The sequence below is a fragment of the Petaurus breviceps genome, unplaced genomic scaffold (genome assembly GCF_028583685.1).
Source record: "Petaurus breviceps papuanus isolate PSGF00001 unplaced genomic scaffold, PetGlider_PUasm1.0 173, whole genome shotgun sequence".
Taxonomy (NCBI): Eukaryota; Metazoa; Chordata; class Mammalia; order Diprotodontia; family Petauridae; genus Petaurus; species Petaurus breviceps.
In genome coordinates this window covers 2,148,099-2,167,714 of record NW_027185759.1, presented here as the reverse complement: position 1 = coordinate 2,167,714, position 19,616 = coordinate 2,148,099, and the positions used below count along the sequence as shown (strand labels likewise).

Below are 19,616 nucleotides of genomic sequence, written 5' to 3'. Positions count from 1 at the left end.
AGGGAGGGAGGGAGGGAGAGAGAGACAGACAGACAGACAACAAAGCCCCAATGGAGCAGGGAAGCCATGGAGGTTACGGTAACACAGTCCAGGTGAGAGGGCGAGAGGGCCGAGGCAAGGGTGGTGGCCATATGAGTGGAGAGGTGAGGAATGAGCAAGGGAATTGGGGGAACATTTATTAGGAAGAGGGCAGCTAAGTGGTTACAGCACCAGCCTCAAAAGTCAGTCCTGAAAGTCGAAGGAGGTATGGGAGAAGATATGGGGGAGAGCAGATTGGAGGAGGGGATATCCTGTGGGACTATTTTGGGGCGGTGGGTAGAGGAAAAGCGGGGAGAAAATTTGTAACTCAGAATCTGGCGGAAATGAATGATGTAAACCAGAAGTTAATAAAGCATTGGGGGGAAAAGTCCTGAGTTTTTTTTCTGGTCTCAGAAACTTACTTGCTGTGTGGCCCTGGGCAAGTCGCTTCACCCTGTTTGTCTCAGTTTCCTTATCTGTAAGATGATCTGGAGAAGGAAATGAACACCACTCCAGTATCTCTGCCAAGAAAACCCCAAACAGGGGCATAGGGAGTCAGCAGTGACTGAGTGGTGACTGTAGGAAGAGGCTTCATAATTGTCCACTCCATTTCCAGTTTAACCTCTAGATTTCACTCCTGGGCCCCCCAAGGCAGCCAAACAGTCCTTCTCTCCAACACTCGCTTTCTTGCCTGTTTGAAAGGACCTGGCCAGAGACTCTGGATCACGAGGCTCCCCTCCTGCAGGCCCTGGGCACTAGGCAGGGTCTGGGGGCATCCTTTCTGCCAGCAGGGGGCTCCGATGCCCAGGGCTTGTGTGCATTCTACAATACATCTTTTGGGCCTGCTCGCTTCCCCCCACGGGAAGCACCCGCAGGAAGAGACAGCCCACCCTGGCAACAAATCAGAGACACCCTGGGAAAAAACTGGCGTCAAAATCGAAAATTAAAAAAACTCTCCCATCACGAGTGTCTGTTTCCTGGCTATGTTCTCCTCAGGGCCATTGTTTGGTGAGAGGTCTTCTGGTGAATCAAGCCCAGGTCAGGGAGACCAGCATGCCTGAGCAGTGACCCAAGTCTCACTGGCGAGCATGGCCACTTGGGCAGGCAATAAACATTTAGTAAGTGCCTACTGTGTGCCAGGCCCTGTGCTAAGTGCTGGAGACAGAGAGGTAACAGCCCAGCCCTTGCCTTCCAGGAGCTCCCAGTATGAACAAGACAGCATGCAAACAAGTCATGGGCAGGATACAGAGGCAAGGGATAGGGAAGGCCTTCTTGCAGAGAGCAGGATTTCAGCCAAGAGATGGTGCTGAGGGCATTCCAGGCAGGGGGCACAGCCAGAGGATGTGCCAAGGGGCAGGAGATAGAGGATTAGAAGGAAGGGCAGGGGGGATGGTGTCCCCTGAGCACAAAGTCTGAGTATGGCAAGGAGAGCTTTAAGAAGCCTGGAAGGGAGGGGGCGGCATTTGATTCTGAGGTGATTGCTAGGAAGCCTGGTCTATTAGGGGTGGTGCCAATGGCAGGAGGGAGCTTGTGCTGGGGGAAAACACATGGTCTCCTTTGGGGTGTCAAAGGTTATCGACTGGAACTTTCTCATTCAGCCTCCGGAGCTGTGTCTCCAGAGGGGTGCTGCCCACACCTGCCTAGCATCTGTGACCATCTCTTCTCCAGGCAGCAGGTCACTTCCTGATGACAGGGTCTGTTTTTTTCAGACATTCAACCTTAGTCTCCCTTCTATTCCTGAGAGCAGGGGCGAGGGCACAGTAATCACCCTCCAGAACTCTCTTGAAAAGACTGACTCTTGTGATGGAATACTACTACTGTGCTATAAGAAATGAGGAGCTAGTTGGTTTTAGAAAAACATGAAAAGATTTGCATGGAATAGAGTGAAATGAGCAGAACCAAGAGAACATTGTATACAGTAACAGCAAAATTCTTCTAAGAACTAAACCATTCTGAGTATTAGAATTACTCAGATCCACTACAAAGGACCTAAAAAGGAAGATCCTTTCTGCAGCCAGAGGAAGAACTGATAAAAGAGAAGTCTCTGTGGTATGGTCTTACCAACGGTGGCCTTCTCTAGGACGGAGAAAAAAGAGCCATAACAGAGAACGAGAGAACTCAAGGAAGCACACAAAAGCAGGGGAGCTTCAGAAAGAGCAGCTTTTATTAGGTTTTGTTTTTAAGTAAACTGTGAAATGGAAATTCATGGCTGTTCATGTTGTGCTGTGTACACAGAAATGCCTTTTTTGGGTCTGTGTTTAAGTTAAAAATGAATAACTTTTTTTTAATTAAAAAAAGACCGACCGCAAAGGAGGGAAACCCCTTTTTCTGGTCCTGGTTGAACTGCTGTATATACCCGGCACTCTCCCAAGATCCCCTCTGTAGGGACTCCCCCATTCCAAGATGCTTCAGGCACCTCAAAAGGCCAAATTCCAGTTTTTAGTAGTAGCCTTCCCATTCCAATCACTCTGGGACAGATTATCTGCAGGACAGCAGCCTGGGCACGACCCTCCTTGATGCCAGTGGTCCAGTCAAGCAGACTCGCCTATTGCCCATGCCAAAGGGTCAGCTTGTGAGCTCTCCAGCTGTGCCTAGGGGTCCAAGACTCTCCTTTGGTGAGAGCCTCCCTGCAAGGGCAGCTGCCTCTGACTTCCCTGGGCAGTTTCCAAGCCAGCAGGTACTCAATAATTAAGCATCAAATGTCTAAGGGGCCACGCCTTCCTTCAAAAATAGTTAAGGGTAAAGTGAGAAAGATAAAACTTTCTTAATTTCTAGTGGAGAATGGCGAATAGGAAATGTGCTTTAACAAACACAACAGGCATTCTAAACTCTGCTCCAATTCCAGCAACCACTAAGAGGAATGCCCAGTCAGGGAGGTGTGGGTAGCACACTGGGAGAGGCAGCTAGCTATGGGGAAGAGGCCTGGACCAGGTCAACTGAGCCCAGAGGTGGGTTCAAGTCCTTCCTCCACATTCACACAGCGACGTTATGGGAATCAAACAAGACCTTCTTTGTGAACAGGCTATGCTATTATCAGAGGAGGTAACAGAGTGTCTGCAGAGACCGACCACTCCTGGAGGCTGCCTCCAGCTCCAGGGGCCCCATTTCAGAAAGGGCATTGACAAGCATCCAGAAGATATCCAGAAGGCTTCGAGTCTGTGCCAGGGGCATCAACTGAACATTGGAGATGCCCCGTTTCCAGGTATATGAAAGGCTGTCAGACACTGGGCTTTGGGGGATAGGGACGGTGCTGGGTTTGGAGCTAACAGACCTGGGATAATCCCAGTCCTGCTCCACCTAAGCATGGTGTTCTTTCCTCATCTGTAAAATGCAGTTGTGTGAAACAGTGTCTGCAGGCACCTCTAGGCTCCAATGGGTGGAAGCCACAAAGGGACACCTTCAGGCTTAATGTTGGGAAACACTCTGACCATTAGCTGCCCAAACAGGGGTGGGCCACGTGAGCAAAGGCAGGGTTCTCCTCCTCAATGCCAAATCTTCAAACCCAGGCCAGGCTAGAAAGGCTGCCATTCTTCCTTCCAGCTCTGAGTGCACAGGGTGGCATGATCCCACAAGCCCTAGGGCCTCCTGCAGGCCCCAGGATGTCCTTCCTGGCATCCCTATACTCAGCACACACAGGAAGCCTTCAGTGCTGCCCCAGTCTCTGAAACAACCAGCCTGACCACACCTGAGTGTCACTCCCCGCTTCCTCCCAGGTACCAGAGAGCAGGGCACACCTGAAGCTGCCATCCAACCTGGGAAAGAGGCTGGGTCTGCACTGGGGCCCTTCTGGGCCTTGTTAGCATCCTGGTCCAGAGCAGTACCCCCTAGAGCCCCAGGACTAAGAAATCCCTGTTGACTGACCCTAGAAAAGGAAAGGTGCTTGTTTTTTCTGTCCTTCCTGCAGTCACACCTTCGCTGGGCCTCCCATCACCTTGCTCATGCCCTCTCCCCTGTCCACTGCCCAACCAATCCCTCCAAAAGCACTCATTGCTAGGAATGCCCCCTAGTGGCAGGTTCACAGGATCAGACCTCAGAGAACCTGAGTTCAAGGCCCAGTGCAGGTCCCCGGGGAACCTGGAGTGATAGCACTGTCCCCCCTGGGCCTCAGTCTGGAAGAGCCTGGAGAAGTCCCTTAGCTCCTCTTTAGAGACCCAGAGGCAAGTGATCAAGGACAACACATTTAGAGAATTATCCGGAGTGAATTCGAACCCAGGTCTTAGTGCTTTATCTCCACTGAGGTGTCTGAAAGGTGCTTGTCACTTCCCTTACCCTGTAAGACAGGATTGGGCCTGGTGCTTTCCAAGGCTCCTTTCTAGCCAAATGTAGGCTCAGAGACCTGCCATCACCCATTGACACCAGGACCCCCAGCTTTCCTGAGCGCCCCCACCCCACTGCCCCAAACCCTGGAACATCCTTTCATTTCCGGCCGCTCTCCTACACTCCTTTGCTTTCAGTAGTAACAATATCTCTGGGACCTATCCTGTGAGCAGGGCAGTTACTACACTGAGGAGCCTTGAAAAGGGTCACCTGCCTGGGATGGGGGGAGCAGCCCCCAACCCCCTCTGAGCTGACCAGAGAGGAAGGGCCTTCCCTGCTTAGTGAAGCTAGAAGGCACAGCTTGGGCTTTATTAAGAATCGATGAGATCAGGCCTACTATGGGGTAAGGCACCAGGGTTAGAGAGAGACAAGGCAGTCTCGGCCCTAGCCAAGGCAAGGATGGGGAGAGACTATCTCTGGTGACTTAGGAAGATTAGAGTCAGTCATAGGGGAAGATGTGAGGTACTCGGGTTCAGCTGGAGATGCCCAGAGGCCCCCAGGCAGAGGGAGGGGGGCATTCACTTCTGCCACCACCCAGAGGAGCCGAGATCAGAGGGTAGAGTGGGGAGAAGGCAGGAGACAGACATCACGCCCACAAAGATGGAGAAGATGAAGAATGCAAGCTCCGGAGCCCCCCTTTCTGAGGCCGAGGGCCAGCCTCCAAGGAAGAGGATAGGGTGTGGCTGACTCCAGAAGAGCCCTGTGAATCAGGCTCCAGAATCCAAGCAGGTGAGAAGAGGGGGCCCCTTGAGGAGGACAGAGCCACCAGATCAGATATGATGCCTGAGATCCAGTCCTGGTTTATCACAACATCTCTAAGGAAGCTTCTGTGGCTGACCATTGGCCAAACTGAGAGGCCTCTCCAAGAGTGACCGCCCTTCATCCGGCTCAGGTCACACCGCGGGAGCATAGAGACTGCATGTGTGGACACAGCTCAACATCCCTCCATCTCACCCACCCTGCCATTTGTCCGTCTGTCCACCCACAGGCTCATTCACCAAGAGGCAGGGGTCACAGCAGCCCCCACCCCTCGTTGCAGGGTCACCAGCCAAGACTGGTCATCTGGGCCCAGGAGGCAGCACCCCCTCGCCCCACAGGCTGGGAGGGAGAACAGTCTGGCCAAGAGCCCAGGGACGGTCTCGGTCTGTTCCTCCTTCTGGCGACCTGGTGAGATGTCTGAAGGCGCCACCGTCAGGCTGGAGGTCACGCATCCAAGTGCCTGGCAACCCTGCGAATCTTCTCCTTTTTGTTCCGGTTGCCGTGTTTCTTCCAAGGCTTGCCAGGGCCCGGGGCGCTGCCTGGCCTGTGGCCCACTGCGGCCTGCACGCCCCTGGTCAGTGCCCTCACATTCTCCTGGGGAACAAGAAGCCACGCCTGACACACCAGAGATGCCAGGATGGGGGAGTGTGTGGGCACTGCTATGTGGATACGGACGGGGGAAATGGACTGCAGCAAATGGGCAGAAAGGCCCACGCTGGAGCAACTTCTCATGCATTCTGAAAAATCACCTTATTTCTCAAGGAGAAAGCCGCCATCTTCCCACGGGCCAGCCGGCCCCACACACGCCTGAGTTGTCCCTGGCTCCATCTCTCCTCACGGGCCCCTGCCCCCAATCCATGGTTAGCCTTGGCTGCCCCACATGCTCAGCCTGAGCACACCCTTGCCAGGAGGCCCACTTGCGATCTTACTTGGTGGAAAAACGCTCGGTCGACCACGTTCTCGATCTGCTTGGCCTTGCGGTGGTTCTGCTGCAGGGGCCGCGTCTCTGGCTTGCCCACGCCCTGCCTCAGTCTTTCGTGCTGCGGCTGAAAGACCCCAGGCTTGATGCCAGGAGGAGGGTGGCAATATAGCAGTTTGCCCTGGAACGATCGAGTCAGGGTTGGCTCTGGGACCGACTGAGGTGGGGGCCCCAGGAGTCCTGCTGGCCAGCCCAGGGCCCAGCCAGAATAACTTCCCACCCCAGCTCAGGCTCAGCCCGTCCAATCGTGCAGCCCCCAGGGTCCAGAGGACACCCCTCCTCTTTTAGGCCAGCCCAGCTCTGCAGGTGATGAAGGGGAGGTCAGCACAGCTTCCTGGGCACCCCAGACCCTTAGCCTCGCACCAGGTGGGCAGGCAGCCCTAGGAGAGGTGTGAGCAGATCACACCTACCCTGACGTAGTCCTTCAGGATGTACCGGGCAGCTCGGGGCTGGTCAGGCTGTCCGTGAGCAGTCATGAACCCTCTCATGCCTGAGACAAAAACCCCAAGGAATTAGGAGGAAGAGCCCAGGCCAGAAACCCTCCCACAGGCTGCTGGGCCCTGGGCATGCACAGGCCCACTCAGGCTCAGGTCCCCATCATTCTCTAAGCTTCAGGGCACCAGGACAGCCCCAGTGCGGGCATAGAAAGCAGCCCGCTCCCTCCACAGCAAGCTCCCATGGCATGCCAAGCCCCGGAAGCCCACGGGGTTGTTCTAAACAGAGCCTGAAAGCTAAAGGTGAAGGGTCTGACACAGGAAGGATCTTATTCCCAGACTTCTATATCCGCTTCTATTAAGAGCTGACTTAAAACAACCCGACACACAGCATTAAAAATCAAAGCAAAGGGCTCAAGAGACAAGGTGTGTCCCCACTAGACGCTCCTTCACTATGAGCTTGGCGCCCTCTGCGACTGACTGTCGATAGGAGCTGCATGACCTGGTCAGGGTCAGCACTGGAAACCAGGGCCAGGGAGGCCAAAGCCTGCATTTATGCCCTTGGGGCCCGCTTTGCTGCCCCCCGCCCAAGCTGATCCGAAGCCCAGTGGTGGCTCTGAATGGCTCCTCCTGCCTAATCCCGTGGGCACTCATGCACATGCAGGCACCCCCAGAGAACTCACTCCCGTAAGCCGTCAGCAGCTCCTCCGAGGTGGGCTGCCGGTCGGGGTCCTCGTCTTCTCGGGGCCGCACGATGCGAATCCCGTAGGTGGTCTCCAGGACGTGTCTTGGGATGTTCTGGCAAATGTAAGTTTGTAAAAGAAGCTAACTGGACCTTTGTGGTGGTCCTGGACCCCTGCGCCCTAGAATTGTCATTCATGGGAGACCTGCACTAGGCCCCAGGGAAGATCCCTCACAATGCCTCTGGCTGCACCCGACCCCTGGACAAAGAGGAGCCACTGTGCACTCACTGCCCTGCAGACACGAAGGACGTAGCCTTAAGGGTTGGCTTCACCCCTTGAGCTCTTAGCCCCCGAGGGCCACGGGCCTCTCCCACCTCAGCAGACACAAGAACCTGGGTTATTCTCTGCTCCTGGCTGTTGGCAGCCGGACAGGACTCACCCTCATCTAACACCTGAATCCCCCTCCCAACGAAGAAAGGATATGAGAGAAATGGGGGGGACATGGTCTCTCATCTGATCGATGGGCAGAATCCCACAGCAGATCATCTCAGCCTTGGTGGAGACAAAGGATGGCATCACCAGGCCTGGACAGTCGCACAGACACAGGCCAGGCTCCACGTAGAGGGTCTGAAAGAGGAGCCCGAGGTTGGCCCAGTTCCTGACCAGGAGAGAGCAGGGCTGAGGGCCCGCCATCACAGCCCCCCCGGGAGTACCTGGAAGTGCTTGGTGTGCCCAGGAGTGGCCGACACAGACACCTTCTTGTTCCCAAAGATGGTGTTGATGGTAGAGCTCTTTCCGACGTTGGGGTAGCCGACCTGGAGAAGGGAGCCACCTGAGACAGAAGCCACGTGAAACCCCAAGGTCCAGCACGGACCCGTGGCCTCTCTGTGCCTCTCGGGGGGGCACCCGGGGACACTGTGCTTGATGCTGACTGATGTGCAGATGTGGGAGTCTCGAGGGTGCCCGAGACATCAGTCCTTTCACACTCGCTCCTGCACGTCCACAGACCTGAGCCTGGCAACCATGGACCGGCTAAATGGAAGGCAGGATATAGGCAAGCACGCCAGCCACTGCCTGGGCTTCACAGGAAGGCGCGCCTCAGATTTTTTTCACACATTCTTTAATGGGGTCAGCCTGGCCTTCTGGCCCCCTGTGCCCCCCATAGCCCTTGGTCTCAGTGATCTCACGCCTTTGGAGGCCCTGGCTCTCAGCATCTGCAGACTGCCAACACCAGGAAGTTTTTTCTGGTGGGGGCACACATATATTTTGTATGCTTGCGCAGGCACAGGCTACCTCCCCAACAGAATGCAAACTCTCTGAGGGCAGGAGCAGTCTCACTCTGGTCTCTGTGTCGTCAGGGCCTGGCATGGAGCGGGCACTGCTGAATGCTGGCTGGTGGCCTGACGATGCCCCTCTATGGGATGTGCCCCCTCTGCCCTGCCGGGGGTGTCCTTCGCTCTCATCCCAATAGTCTGGGAAGAGTCTTCTAACTGACCAACTCTCAGAACAAGACAGTTACCGTGAGGTCAGGTCAGTAACTGTAGGACCCCAGGGCCCAGATTTAGAGTAGAGCCGCCGAGCCCGACTCTCCGCCTCCTACTGGACAAACAAGGGACACTGAGGCACGCAGAAGTTCAGGGACTTGCCCAGGACCACACAGTCAGTATCTGAGGTGGGATTCAAGCCTGGTCTCCTGGGTTCAGGCCAGTCCTCCAGTCACTCTCCCATTCTGCCCCAGACAACGGGTTGAGAGAGATGTGCTTGGCAAACCATCAGCTAGAGAGAGGCTGCACTAGGAAGGCCCTTAGCTCACCCCGTGTCCTGGGGCCACTTGGGAGCCAGACTGTGTGTACTGGGGAGGGAGAGAGGTGCTGGGCAGCGAGCAGGCCCTCTGTGCAGCCGTGTGCCTGATGCCCACGTTGAGCAGACACCCCCTCCCCCCCGGCACCCCGCCACTCACCAGCCCCACGGTGAGCTGTCCCTCCTTGACCTTCTTCCCAGAATGCGTTGCTCTGAAGAGGTCCAGCAGCTCCTGCCTTCCCACCAGGTGGCTATCATTCTGCACACGGGTGTCCCTGGCCGGGTGCTGGGGCACCTGCTTCCGGCTGGAGAAATCTGCTTCCAGGTCGCTGCCGTCGTCCTCAGAGCATGTCTGCCAGAGGTCTGTGTCCTCCAGACAATCCTCGTACTCACTATCGCCTCCTTGGCTCGTGCGGTCATCCTCGGGCCCGCCCCCAGCCTCACTGTGGGGCCGCTGACCACACCCTCGGGCCTCCGGGCCACCAGCATCACTTTGCTCAGCTTCAGCCCCCTCTGAACTCTCGGATTCTTGCTCCTAGTCAGATGAAAAACCCCCCCAAGAAACTGAGAAAAAGGTTATGCACAACAGTCTCCACGTGAGAGGAAAGAAAATCAAACCTGAAAAACTCCACTAGTTTAGACAAAGGGACTACGAGGCGGGGGGGGGGAAACGAAGAAAGCAGCATGTTCTTAAGCCGAGATGCTGAGAATCCTTCTCCCAAAGGACCTGTTAAAGGGAGGCCTCATTCCCTCAATTACTGCCATCAGCAAACGACCCCATCAAGGCTGTGAAACCACCACCTGGCTTTTGAACACAGCACCTCAAGGCAGAGAAGGCCCAAGTGAATCCAAATCTACAGAGCTGTTCATTGTTCTGGCACCTGGTCAGAGACCATCAAGCCTGAGCACCCCGTGGGCATTTGTACAGGGAAGGCTCTGAGCCCCTGGCCTGGGGAGAGGGACACTCTGAGAGTTCAGAGAGCCAGAAACATAAGAGAAAGCCCTGCCCCCCAAGAAACACCAGAGATGCTGCAGAATGCAGCTAAGTCTAGCCATGGACAACCCTGAGCAGAAACGGGGGGTGGGGGGGGCAGCGGAGACGATGAGAGGAGGAAGCCGTGAGGGCAGAGCAGAAAAGCTGAGTTCAACATGCCTGTGAGGAGGGATGCCAGGCCTGAGGGCACACCCCACACAAAGACCAGGGGAGTCACAGGGCCTGGCAGCTAAACCCTCCTCCCTGCCCAGGACCGAACATCCCCAGAGCCCACTGCTCAGGTCAGGGCCTGGGAACCTGCCTCTGCCCAAATGTTCTGTGGAAGCAAATGGGGAAATTCAGCCTGGAGAAGGACTAGGTGAAATATCAGAGAAGTTGGCGGCAGGGCAAGGTGAAAAGTACAGGGAGAGTGTGTTTATGTGTACATGTATGTGTTTGTGTGTGTTTATGTGTACATGTATGTTTGTGTGTATACATAAGACCCGAGGCCAAATTTGAACTCAAGTCCTCCTGACTACCCAATGCACCACCTAGCTGCCCCATTTTGCTAAATATTTCTTTGTTTTTAAAGATAAGTCCAAAGAGCTCCTGACTAAGGATGGCCAGGTCACTGCCTTCAGTTACAGCCCTTTAATGGTGCTGTCTGCTTTTAACAGCCACCGCGAGGTCATTTCAGTTTCCCACAAAGAATCACAGCCGTTATCAGTTTCTTTGGGGCACAGAGAGCATGGCTGGTGCTTTCCCTTTGCTGAGGGAGCCCTAGAATGATCAGAAGCAGGCGCCGCCCGCTCGTGTCCTTCCCTGACAGTCGTGAGAGGCGCCCTGGCTACCTTCAATCCCGCGCTCAGTCGGTCACTTTCGGCCAGAGCAGACCAGAAAATCACTTTCACATTTTCTTGCTCAAAGAATCTGGCCCAGGCTCCGCGCTGCTCCTCAGTCAACAGGTCTGCCTTGTTGATCAAAATCACGTTTTCCTTATCCCTGCTGATTTCTTTCACGTAATGCTCCTAGCAAAACAAAGGTCACTTGGAGGAAGCACGGCCAGGGAAGTACCATCACTGAGGACTCCCAGGGAATGGGATGGACACAGACCCCCCACATCACCATCATTGCCTCCTCCCTGCCTTCCGGAAAGAGGCCGGGGGTGCTGGGGGCAGGGACCCCCAAAGGGCACAGGGTGAGAGCCCAGCTCACTGGGAATAAGACAGAGGCCCAGGTGAGCCGGGCAGGTGGGAGCAGGTCCAGCCTTCAGATCTGGCCACACTGACTAGAGCTCTGTCTTTTAAAGCCTTAAAAGGAACTCTATCCAATTATGCTCTAAACCGAGAGCCCAGGAGTGATGGGTAGCTGTCAACCAGCCAACAGGAGAGAGCTAGGACCCATGTGCCCCCCGGGACTGCCGGAGCCCAAAGGACTCTGTGTGAAGGAAGCTCGAATCCACCTCTACCAAGTCCCTTCACTAGGGCTGGCAGCGACTCTCCTAAACCCTGAGGACACCTGGGACCTTTGGGGCTCCTCCCAGAGACCCATTGCAGTGTCCCTACTAGGCCAGTGAGAGGCAGGTGCCAGGGAAGATGAATGGCCCTGGCTGTTCTGCATCAAACAGAGCTGTAGCAACCCAGACAAAAAGCCTCATGCCCACAGGTGGCCCTGCCCCCAACTAGGCCCGTGCTGCCTTTCCTCGCTCTGAACAGCATCTGGGCTGATGGAGAGCCCACCTGCCTGAGTCTGGGCAAGGGAAGCGATCTTGGGGACAGGCCCAGAATGCTATTTATCACTGGGAATTCTGCTGGATGATAAGAAGCGCCAGAGCAAGCCCTCTACCTAGCGGCACTCACCAAGTCCTCGCATCGGAAGAGGAGGGGATTGCGGGCGTCCACTATCTGAACAACAACATCACTGGAAAACAAACAGACAGACGGTTGTTGGGGCTGGACCACTCAGCCTTCTATAAAGGGACATGAGGCTGCCCTGGGGGGGCAGAGGGGGCCACTATCAGCGCAAGTCTGGGCCCGCCAAAGAAGGCAGCCTTCACCTTCACCACCCACTGTACACCCCATCTCACCCCACATGGCTCTTGAGAACAGTCTTGGGAAAGCCTCCCAGGAGCTTACAGGAGATTCCCCGCTTTATTTTTCCAACACTTCAATTTATTTATTCAGTGTTCAACATTCACTTCCACCAGATTTTGAGTTCCAAATTTTCTCCCCATCTCTCCCCACTCACCCTCACGGAGGGAGCAAGCAATTCAATATGGGTTATCCATGTGCAGTCATAACAGTCACGTTGTTAAAGTTCCCTCTGTCTGTTCTCTCTTTTCACCTTGCCCCTCCTTTATCCCTCCCCCTCACTTTCCTGCAGGGTATGACAGACTTCTGTACCCCACTGAGTGAGTCTGTGATTCCAACCTCAGGCCAGATCTGACACGCGAGGTGCCCTCATTCCCTCCCTTCACCCTTCCTCCCCTGCACCGTAGAAGCTTCTTCTCACCTTTCGTGTAATTTATTTCCGCCTAGCTCTCCCTTTTTCCTTCCCTCAGTACATTCCTCTCATTCCTGAGATATCTTTCCTTAAAATCCAACTCACTCTGTGCCCTCTGTCTAGATGCATATTCCCTCCCAGTCTCCTGGAAGTGACAAGGGCTCATGAACCACAAACATCACCGTCCTATGCAGGAACGTAGAGAGTTCAACTTCAACCTTCCCTCATGAGTTCTCTTTCCTGTTTACCTTTTCATGCTACTTTTGAGATTTTTATCTGAAAGTCAGTTTTCCTATTTCTTTCTGGCTTCTCAAGAACCCATGAAATCCCTGTGTCACTGAATGTCAATTCTTTCCCTCACTGACCATATTCACTTTTGCTGGGCAGGTGATTCTTGGGTTTAATCCCAGTTCCTTCGTCCTCCAGAACATCATAGTCCAAGCCCTCTGATCCCGTAACGTAAAAGTTGCCCAATCTTTTGTTATCCCGATTGTATTTCCACAATACTTGAACTGTTTCTTTCTGGCTGCTTGCACTATTTTCTCCTTGACCTGGGAACTCTGGAATTTGGCTACAGTATTTCCAGTTTTCTTTTTGGGATCTTTCAGGAGGTGATTGGTAGGTTCTTTCAATGTCCATTTTACTCTCTGGTTTTCCTATCGGGGCAGTTTGATGTCTATGCTTTTCTTTGAATCATGGCTTGCAGGCAGTCCAATAATTTTTAAATTATCTCTCCTGGATTTATTTTCCCAATGAGATATTTCACGTTGTCTTCTATGTTTTCATTCTTTTGGTTTTGTCTTATAATTTCTTGAGTTTTCAAAGAGGCATTAGCTTCCACTTGCTCTGTTCTAATTTTTAAGGAATTACTTTCTTCGGTGAGCTTTTGGGCCTCCTTTTCCATTTGGCCGATTTTGCTTTTGGAAGGCATTCTTCTCCTTGTCAGGTTTTCCCCACCTTTTTCTCCCTCTTTATTGTAGGTGGTGACTTTAGCAGAGGGAAGGATGAACTGGGGAATGGAAGTGATGCAATCACAATATGGGAAGAGAGATACACTTCAGGACTCCTCCTCTCATCAGCCCGTGGCTGGATGGTAGCACAGGCTCACACCAGCCTTGGAAGGGAAGGGCCCGGGGACCACTCTGTCCAACTCCTGAGGATCACATATGCTAAGTGAGGTCCTCCAGGAGAAAGCACAAAACAACGCAGGTACCACCCACTCAGTTCCTAGGCAAGGATGTCATGGAGGGGACCATCAGGGCTCCTCAAAGCCATTTACTTCCAGGGTGTGCAGCCCCTCCCCACCCAAGTCATCATTGGGGCCAGAATCGGGTCCTCCTCCCTCCACAAAGCTTCTGGTTGTGATGGCATCCCTGCTGGGATGACACCACCAGCCAAGGTCCAGCCTCTGCTGAAAAATGCCAGGAAAGGCCAGAGAGCCGGTTCTGGAGTCAGGGAGACATGAGTTCAAATCCTTCCTGGGTGATTGGGTGAGTCACTTTCCCTAATCTGCCTGCTTCTTCAAATGTAAAATGGCATGATCAGAGCACCTGTTGCCCAACACTGCTGTGAGGGTCAAATGAGATTACAAGTGTACAGCACTCACACAGTGCCTAGCACACAGCAGGGGGTACATAAATGCCCAAACTCAGCTGTGGCTCAGAAGGACCAGAGTGCTCCGCCAGCTAGCCTCTCTCCAGGAAGCAGGCTTCTGTAACCCAAGAGCTTCTCAAAACTGAGAGATGAAGGCGATGCCACAACCTGAAGGGGCCTCTCATGGGCTCCCAAGTTCAATGGGTGGTGACCCATTTCCTGCCTGGGCCAGGACCTGGCAGGGAGGAGAGAACAGGATTAGGCCAGCCTGCCATCCCTACCTTGTTCGGATCTGGCACCACTTTTACCCTGGAGGAGGCCCAGAGATGGTGACCTGCTCAAGGTCACCTAGTATTCAAACCCAGGTCTTTGGGGAGCCTTTGTTGGCCTCCCTGCAAGAGGCCACTGCTAAGTCTCCCTCCAAGCGGCAGCCTGATCTCAGTGACACTCCCAAGAGCTGAATGGTTTCCTTCTCTGGCTGGCCTTTCTCTGTCGTCCACCAGGAAAAGACTGACCAAAGGATGTGGCCAAGCCAACCTCAAAGCCCAGGAGACAAACCCCACCGTCACAAGGACCCTTGCAGAGGCCTGAGCCTTTGGCTGAGAGGCTCCCCTGGGGTCCAGGCCTGGACACGACTGACGCACCACATGAAGCCCACCAAGGGAGTGGAGAGCCCAGGGGCTGGTCACTGAACAGACATTGGCCGCAGAGGCATCCATCCATACTCTCCAGGTAAGAGATGAAGCTGTGATCACGGCCTCTCATCAATGCACAAACCTGCTCCTGGACTTGAAATACCCTGGCCCCTCTCTTCCTGAGAACCAGCTCAGGGTTGTGGGGAGAGCAGGGCCTGCCACCGCAGGCTGTATTCTTCAATCACAGCCAGTCAGTCAACAAGCATTTACTGAGGGCCAGGCTTTGGGCCAAGGCTGAAGACAGAAAAACCACCTCAAACAGCCCCTGCCCTCAGGTAGCTCACATGTGAAGGAGGGAGACAAAGACGTGGAGAGAGCGGGCCCACAAAAGTCAAGATGGGAGCAGATGGAAGGAAAGAGGAGGGAGGGGAGAGGACCTCCAGGGTACCGAGGCCTGCCAGGGCGCCTGCAGTTTCCGGGGTCCACCCACGGGGTGGTGACCCCAGAAACACAGCTGCCCACCTGTGGGGAGACAACCTGCCCGCGGCAGCCCACGCACCTTCTCTCGATGACCCTCCAGAGCTGCCGCCAGAAGTCCAGGTTCCTCTCAAAAGGCGTCAGGATCAGGTTCTGTTCGTCTTCCAGCCTGGCTTTGGGAGGAGACACTGAGCAGGAGGCTCAGTGGGCTGGCCGCTCCCGCCCCCACCCGGGCCCCCACGGCAGCACTCACCGCGCCAGCTGGCGCCTCCACTCCACAAAGCGCTCCCTCTCGGCCTGCCGGAGCCCCTCGGCGCTGGTGTCCCTGTCCCACGGGGGTCTGCGGGGGACGCGCAGCGCGCCCCGGTTCTGCTCCTGCCGCGCCCGGAGCCGCTGCTGCTCCTCGGGGGACAACAGGCCGGTGCGGGCCTCGGCAGGGACGAAGCGGACATTCAGCTTCTCTGCGAGTGGGGAGGAAGGGAGGGGTCCTGGGGAGTCCCGAGCGGACAAGCCCCGGGCTCCTCCTCCCGCCCGCCCCGCCCCCGCGGCCTCCTGGTTGCACGCACGCACCTGCCACGAACTCGGTGCCCGCCAGCTCGGCCGTGGCCAAGAAGTCCTCGAGGGCCGTGGGCTCGGTCACGGAGCGCGCGTCCACGAGGCCGCCGTCGTCCAGCTCCTTCGTGTGCAGCTGGAGAGAAGCACCCCGCGTCAGAGCCCACGGCCCAACACGCGTGGGCCCCCGCCCCGGACGAGTCCTCCGGGCAGCCCAAGCTGGGGCCCTGGGTTCGAATCCCTCCCCAGCTAACCCTCCCGGCGCAAGCGCGACCTCACCCACGCGTCTCGCCGCCGCTGGCCCTTGTTCTGCAGGTTATGTTCCTTGATGAGGGCCCGACCCAGGCCGCCCCCGCCCCCGCCGCCGCCCGGCACCCGCTTCCGCCCCATGGCCGCCCCGCACACCGCCCACAGGACGCGGTCCCACCGGCGCCTCGGCAGCGCTACCCCCGGAGGCTCCTTTGCGCAGGCGCGGCCGCCGCCGGAAGTGGTCACTCGAGGAAGAGTCCAAGCGGGGAGGAAATGGGGGGAGGAGACAGAAAGAGGGCGGAGCCTCGGAGCAGCCAGCGCCTTTCCACCCTCACGGACGTGTCCCGCGTCACGCGGGGTCAGCCGCTTCCCGATGAGTCACCGAGACTACGGACCCGTCCGCCTGGAGGTCCGAGGAGGAGTGGTACGGTCCACGTGCTCCGTAGGAAGGGTCCGGCGAGAAACGCGAGCAGCGCGCAGAAAGGGGCCGCCAGAAGGTCCGGCCGGGCGGAAGGGGAGGATCCCGAAGGGGGCGGGGCGGGGGAGGATCCGAAGGGGGCGGGGCGGGGGAGGCGTGCGTACTCTGCCACGTGACTGCGCTTGCGTCCTCCCAGCGGGGGAGCGGGGCGGAGCCCTGCGCTCCTCTCGCCCCTGGGCAGGACCAGAGAACTTGGGATGAGCCGCGTATGCCGTCCCGGGCGCTCCCCCCGCGCTGGCCCAGGCTCCGGGTCTCCGAGGACAGCCGGGGAGCTCCGGAGGTGGCGGGGAGGTGGCAGCTGGCTGGTCGCGGGCAGGGGAAGGCTAGCCCTCCTCCTCTTCGGGGGGGCGCAGCATCTCGCCTCTCTGCACCTCCCCTGGACGCCTCTGTCCCAGGAGGACTCTTTTTGCCTGGACTGTATTTGTCCCAGCCCTCGGCCCAGGGTCTGGCGTAGTAACGGCTTCACAAATGCTTGGCACACGGATGGACATATGCGCAGCACGTGCAAACTTGACCATGCCACAGGAATGCCAGTTTTGTTAGTGTTTCCTTGGCTTTGTCTGAGTCACAACCTCCTCAGGCCGCAGTTTTCCTATTTGTGAAACAAGGAGTCTAGAATTCCTGCTTAACGGGGATCGGGTGGGCGTGCTGCCCCGAAATGAAGCCGATGACTCTGCTTTCTTGTTCTCCCCGGCACTCAATCAATGTTTATGTACTGATAGCCTGACCAACCACCCCCCTGGCAGGGCTTCTGAGAAACCCACCAACCTACCTCACTGGGGAACATCCCTGCAGAGGTCTCATCCAGCCTGGAGGTCTTTATGGAACACCCCCTCCCCCAGGAGTAGAAACTCCCCTCTTTATGGCTAGCCAGAAAGTAGGACTTTAATGGAAGGAATTCAAACCGAGGAGCAAGGATATGGCCGGTCAGCGGGGAGGAGGATGTCTCCGGGGTAGACAGGACCCTAGGAGGTGCCCAGTACAGCACGGGCTGCCCGTTGTCTCCACAGGAGAGAACCTTTAAGGCAGGGGCACATGGCCTCAATACTGCTAAGCCCCCAGCCTTGCCTATCTGGTGCTGTGTGTGTATGAGAGTACTTACACGAACAGATGGCTTTGGGTCTGTGCTTGTGGAACTGGGCTTGCACCACCCTGTACACCACAAGTTTTGAATTCATTGCAATGTCTAATTATGGAGAGTTGAATAGCTGTGGTATTTCTAAACTGACACAGACAGGGAGACTATTTGTGAGACTCAAATGGACCTGTGAGCTTATGTTTCTTAGCTCTTCCCAAGGCTCACACCTGTTGTTTTGGGAAATTCACCATTTTTTAAATGCAGAATGTTTGGTTAGAGGGTCTGCCTAGGATATCTAAGTAGAACTGTCCTACACACACTTCCAGTCTTCCAGCTCATGCTTCTGTCACCTTGTCTAAGCTATTCTCTAGGCCTGGAATGTACTCCTTCCCCATCATCTCAGGGTCGGTTCTAGTCCCTCCTTTAAAATCCGGCAAAGACCAGTACTGGCAGAGGTCTGTTCTTGGCACAGAGCACATCTGCCATCTCGGTGCTCTGCAGTGACTCTCCCCCATGACTGGAATGGACTCTCTCTGTCCTGCCAACTCTCTCCTTCCAGAAGATGCCCTTTAGACACCATGATCTTCAGGAAGCCTCTTTGGATTCCTCTGCCTCCCAAACGACTTCATTCATGTTATATTTACTCAGTACACACAGACACAGACACACACCCAACACACACAGACAGCCCCCCCCCCGAGACACCCCAATACACACAGACACACACAAACACCCCCCCACACACAGACATGCACAACACACATAGACATACAGGTGTCTCCCCCATTACAATGTTCCTTATCTCATTCTTCGTGCTTGGATTCCTAGTGTCTGGCACATTGGAGGCCCTTACTTGTAGAAGGTGAATTGGCTAGCCTGAGATCTCATAGACATGAGCTCTTTTTCACCTCCTGTGATTACAATCAGCCACACCACTGCCATTCCTGCCCAGGACCCACCCAAATCCCCACAGGGCATCTACTGCTGTTGTCCAGGGCTCCCAGAGGATTCTGCAGCTTTGGCTGAGTCAGCCTACTTCCCTGTATTTGCTTCTCCATTTCTAACATGAGTGGCATGGACTGGGTGGCAATGATGACAAAAGTAGCTAGGATCTCTGTAGTATTTTAAGGGTTGCAGAGCACTTTACAAACCTCTCATTTGATCCTCACAACAGCTCTGGAAGGTAGGTGCTATCATTATTATTATTCTTCCCATTCTACAGAGGAGAAAATTGAGCCTGAAAGATCTGACTTGCCCAGGGTCATGAAGCTAGAAAGCATCTAAGGCAAAATCTGAACAGGTCTTCCTGCTTTCCACTGCCCCAGATAACCTCTGGTCAACTTTCCACTCTGTGATTTTATGGCCAGGTCCATCACCCAGGAGCACAGGCAGCTGGGTGGAATGGTGGACAGAATATTGACCCTGGAGTCAGGAGGACCTGAGTTCAAATCCAGACTCAGACACTTGTGCAAGTCACTTCATCCTGCAGTTTCCTCATCTGTAAAATGAGCTGGAGAAGGAAATGACAAACTACTTCAGAATCTTTGCCAAGGAAACCTCTAAAGGGTGCATGGGTTGACTAATAGACTAAACAACAACAAAAATTAGTTAGAGGCAGGCACTGGACTGGCCCTAAATACCAGCACTAGAGGGTGCTTGGAGGAGCGAAGGGCTGTAAAGACTCCCTAGATCTTAGAGCCTGAAATTCAGCAGAGGGCAGGTTCAGTCTTTAGGGCACTGAGTGCCTACTGACACATTGAGTTTCTGTGGCTTCAGTCTGTGGCAGTGACTCCAAGCTTCCTATCTCAGCTCATGCACTCCTCCAACCCCCATCCTTCTGGACTTTAACTACATGTATCTATTTGTTTATAGTCACTTAATACAGTTGTTAGAATTCAACAACATCAGAGTGCTATAAACAATGTCAGAAGAGTTGTTAGAACGTAACAACATTCAAATGTTGTATTAATCATTAGAATGTAACAACATTAGCAAGGGAACTCCTCTCCAGCACAGACTGTTAATTTAATTTAATTTTTGTTCTTGGAGCCCCTAGCACGGTGCCTGGTACATAAGAAAAGCTCCATCA

At 55.0% G+C, this 19,616-nt stretch overlaps 2 protein-coding genes across 3 annotated transcripts in view; both read right to left on the bottom strand.

Moving 5' to 3' along the window:
* Positions 1-3,189, bottom strand: part of TMEM44 (transmembrane protein 44) — a 34,838-nt gene extending 31,649 nt beyond the window's left edge. The window contains exons 1-2 of the mRNA XM_069083213.1: positions 3,087-3,189; positions 2,080-2,094 (exon numbers count right to left, since the gene is read on the bottom strand). Of these exons, the coding sequence (XP_068939314.1) occupies positions 2,080-2,094; positions 3,087-3,189 (118 nt within the window). The remainder of the gene's footprint in view (positions 1-2,079; positions 2,095-3,086) is intronic.
* On the bottom strand, positions 2,165-16,151 carry LSG1 (large 60S subunit nuclear export GTPase 1). Of its 2 annotated transcripts, XM_069083278.1 has the most exons (13): positions 16,002-16,151; positions 15,741-15,858; positions 15,424-15,631; positions 15,253-15,339; positions 11,823-11,883; positions 10,815-10,991; positions 9,151-9,525; positions 7,904-8,005; positions 7,675-7,817; positions 7,191-7,315; positions 6,484-6,563; positions 6,024-6,194; positions 2,165-5,688 (listed from the first exon to the last, which is right to left on the bottom strand). In XM_069083278.1, the coding sequence occupies exons 1-13, from the start codon at positions 16,110-16,112 to the stop codon at positions 5,539-5,541; spliced, it is 1,908 nt and encodes a 635-aa protein (XP_068939379.1). In that variant the 5' UTR covers positions 16,113-16,151; the 3' UTR covers positions 2,165-5,538. The 2 variants fall into 2 exon arrangements, with proteins under 2 accessions (XP_068939379.1, XP_068939380.1); XM_069083279.1 differs by lacking the exon at positions 15,253-15,339.
* Positions 16,152-19,616: the final 3,465 nt, after the last annotated feature.

Coding starts and splice junctions, on each gene's coding strand:
- LSG1 (XM_069083278.1), bottom strand. CDS start 16,112: ATGGGGCGGAAGCGGGTGCCGGGCGGCGGCGGGGGCGGGGGCGGCCTG. Junction 15,632..15,740: donor GGGCACCGAGTTCGTGGCAG/GTGCGTGCGTGC, acceptor CCCCACTCGCAG/AGAAGCTGAATGTCCGCTTC. Junction 6,564..7,190: donor GCTGCTGACGGCTTACGGGA/GTGAGTTCTCTG, acceptor TTTTTGTCTCAG/GCATGAGAGGGTTCATGACT.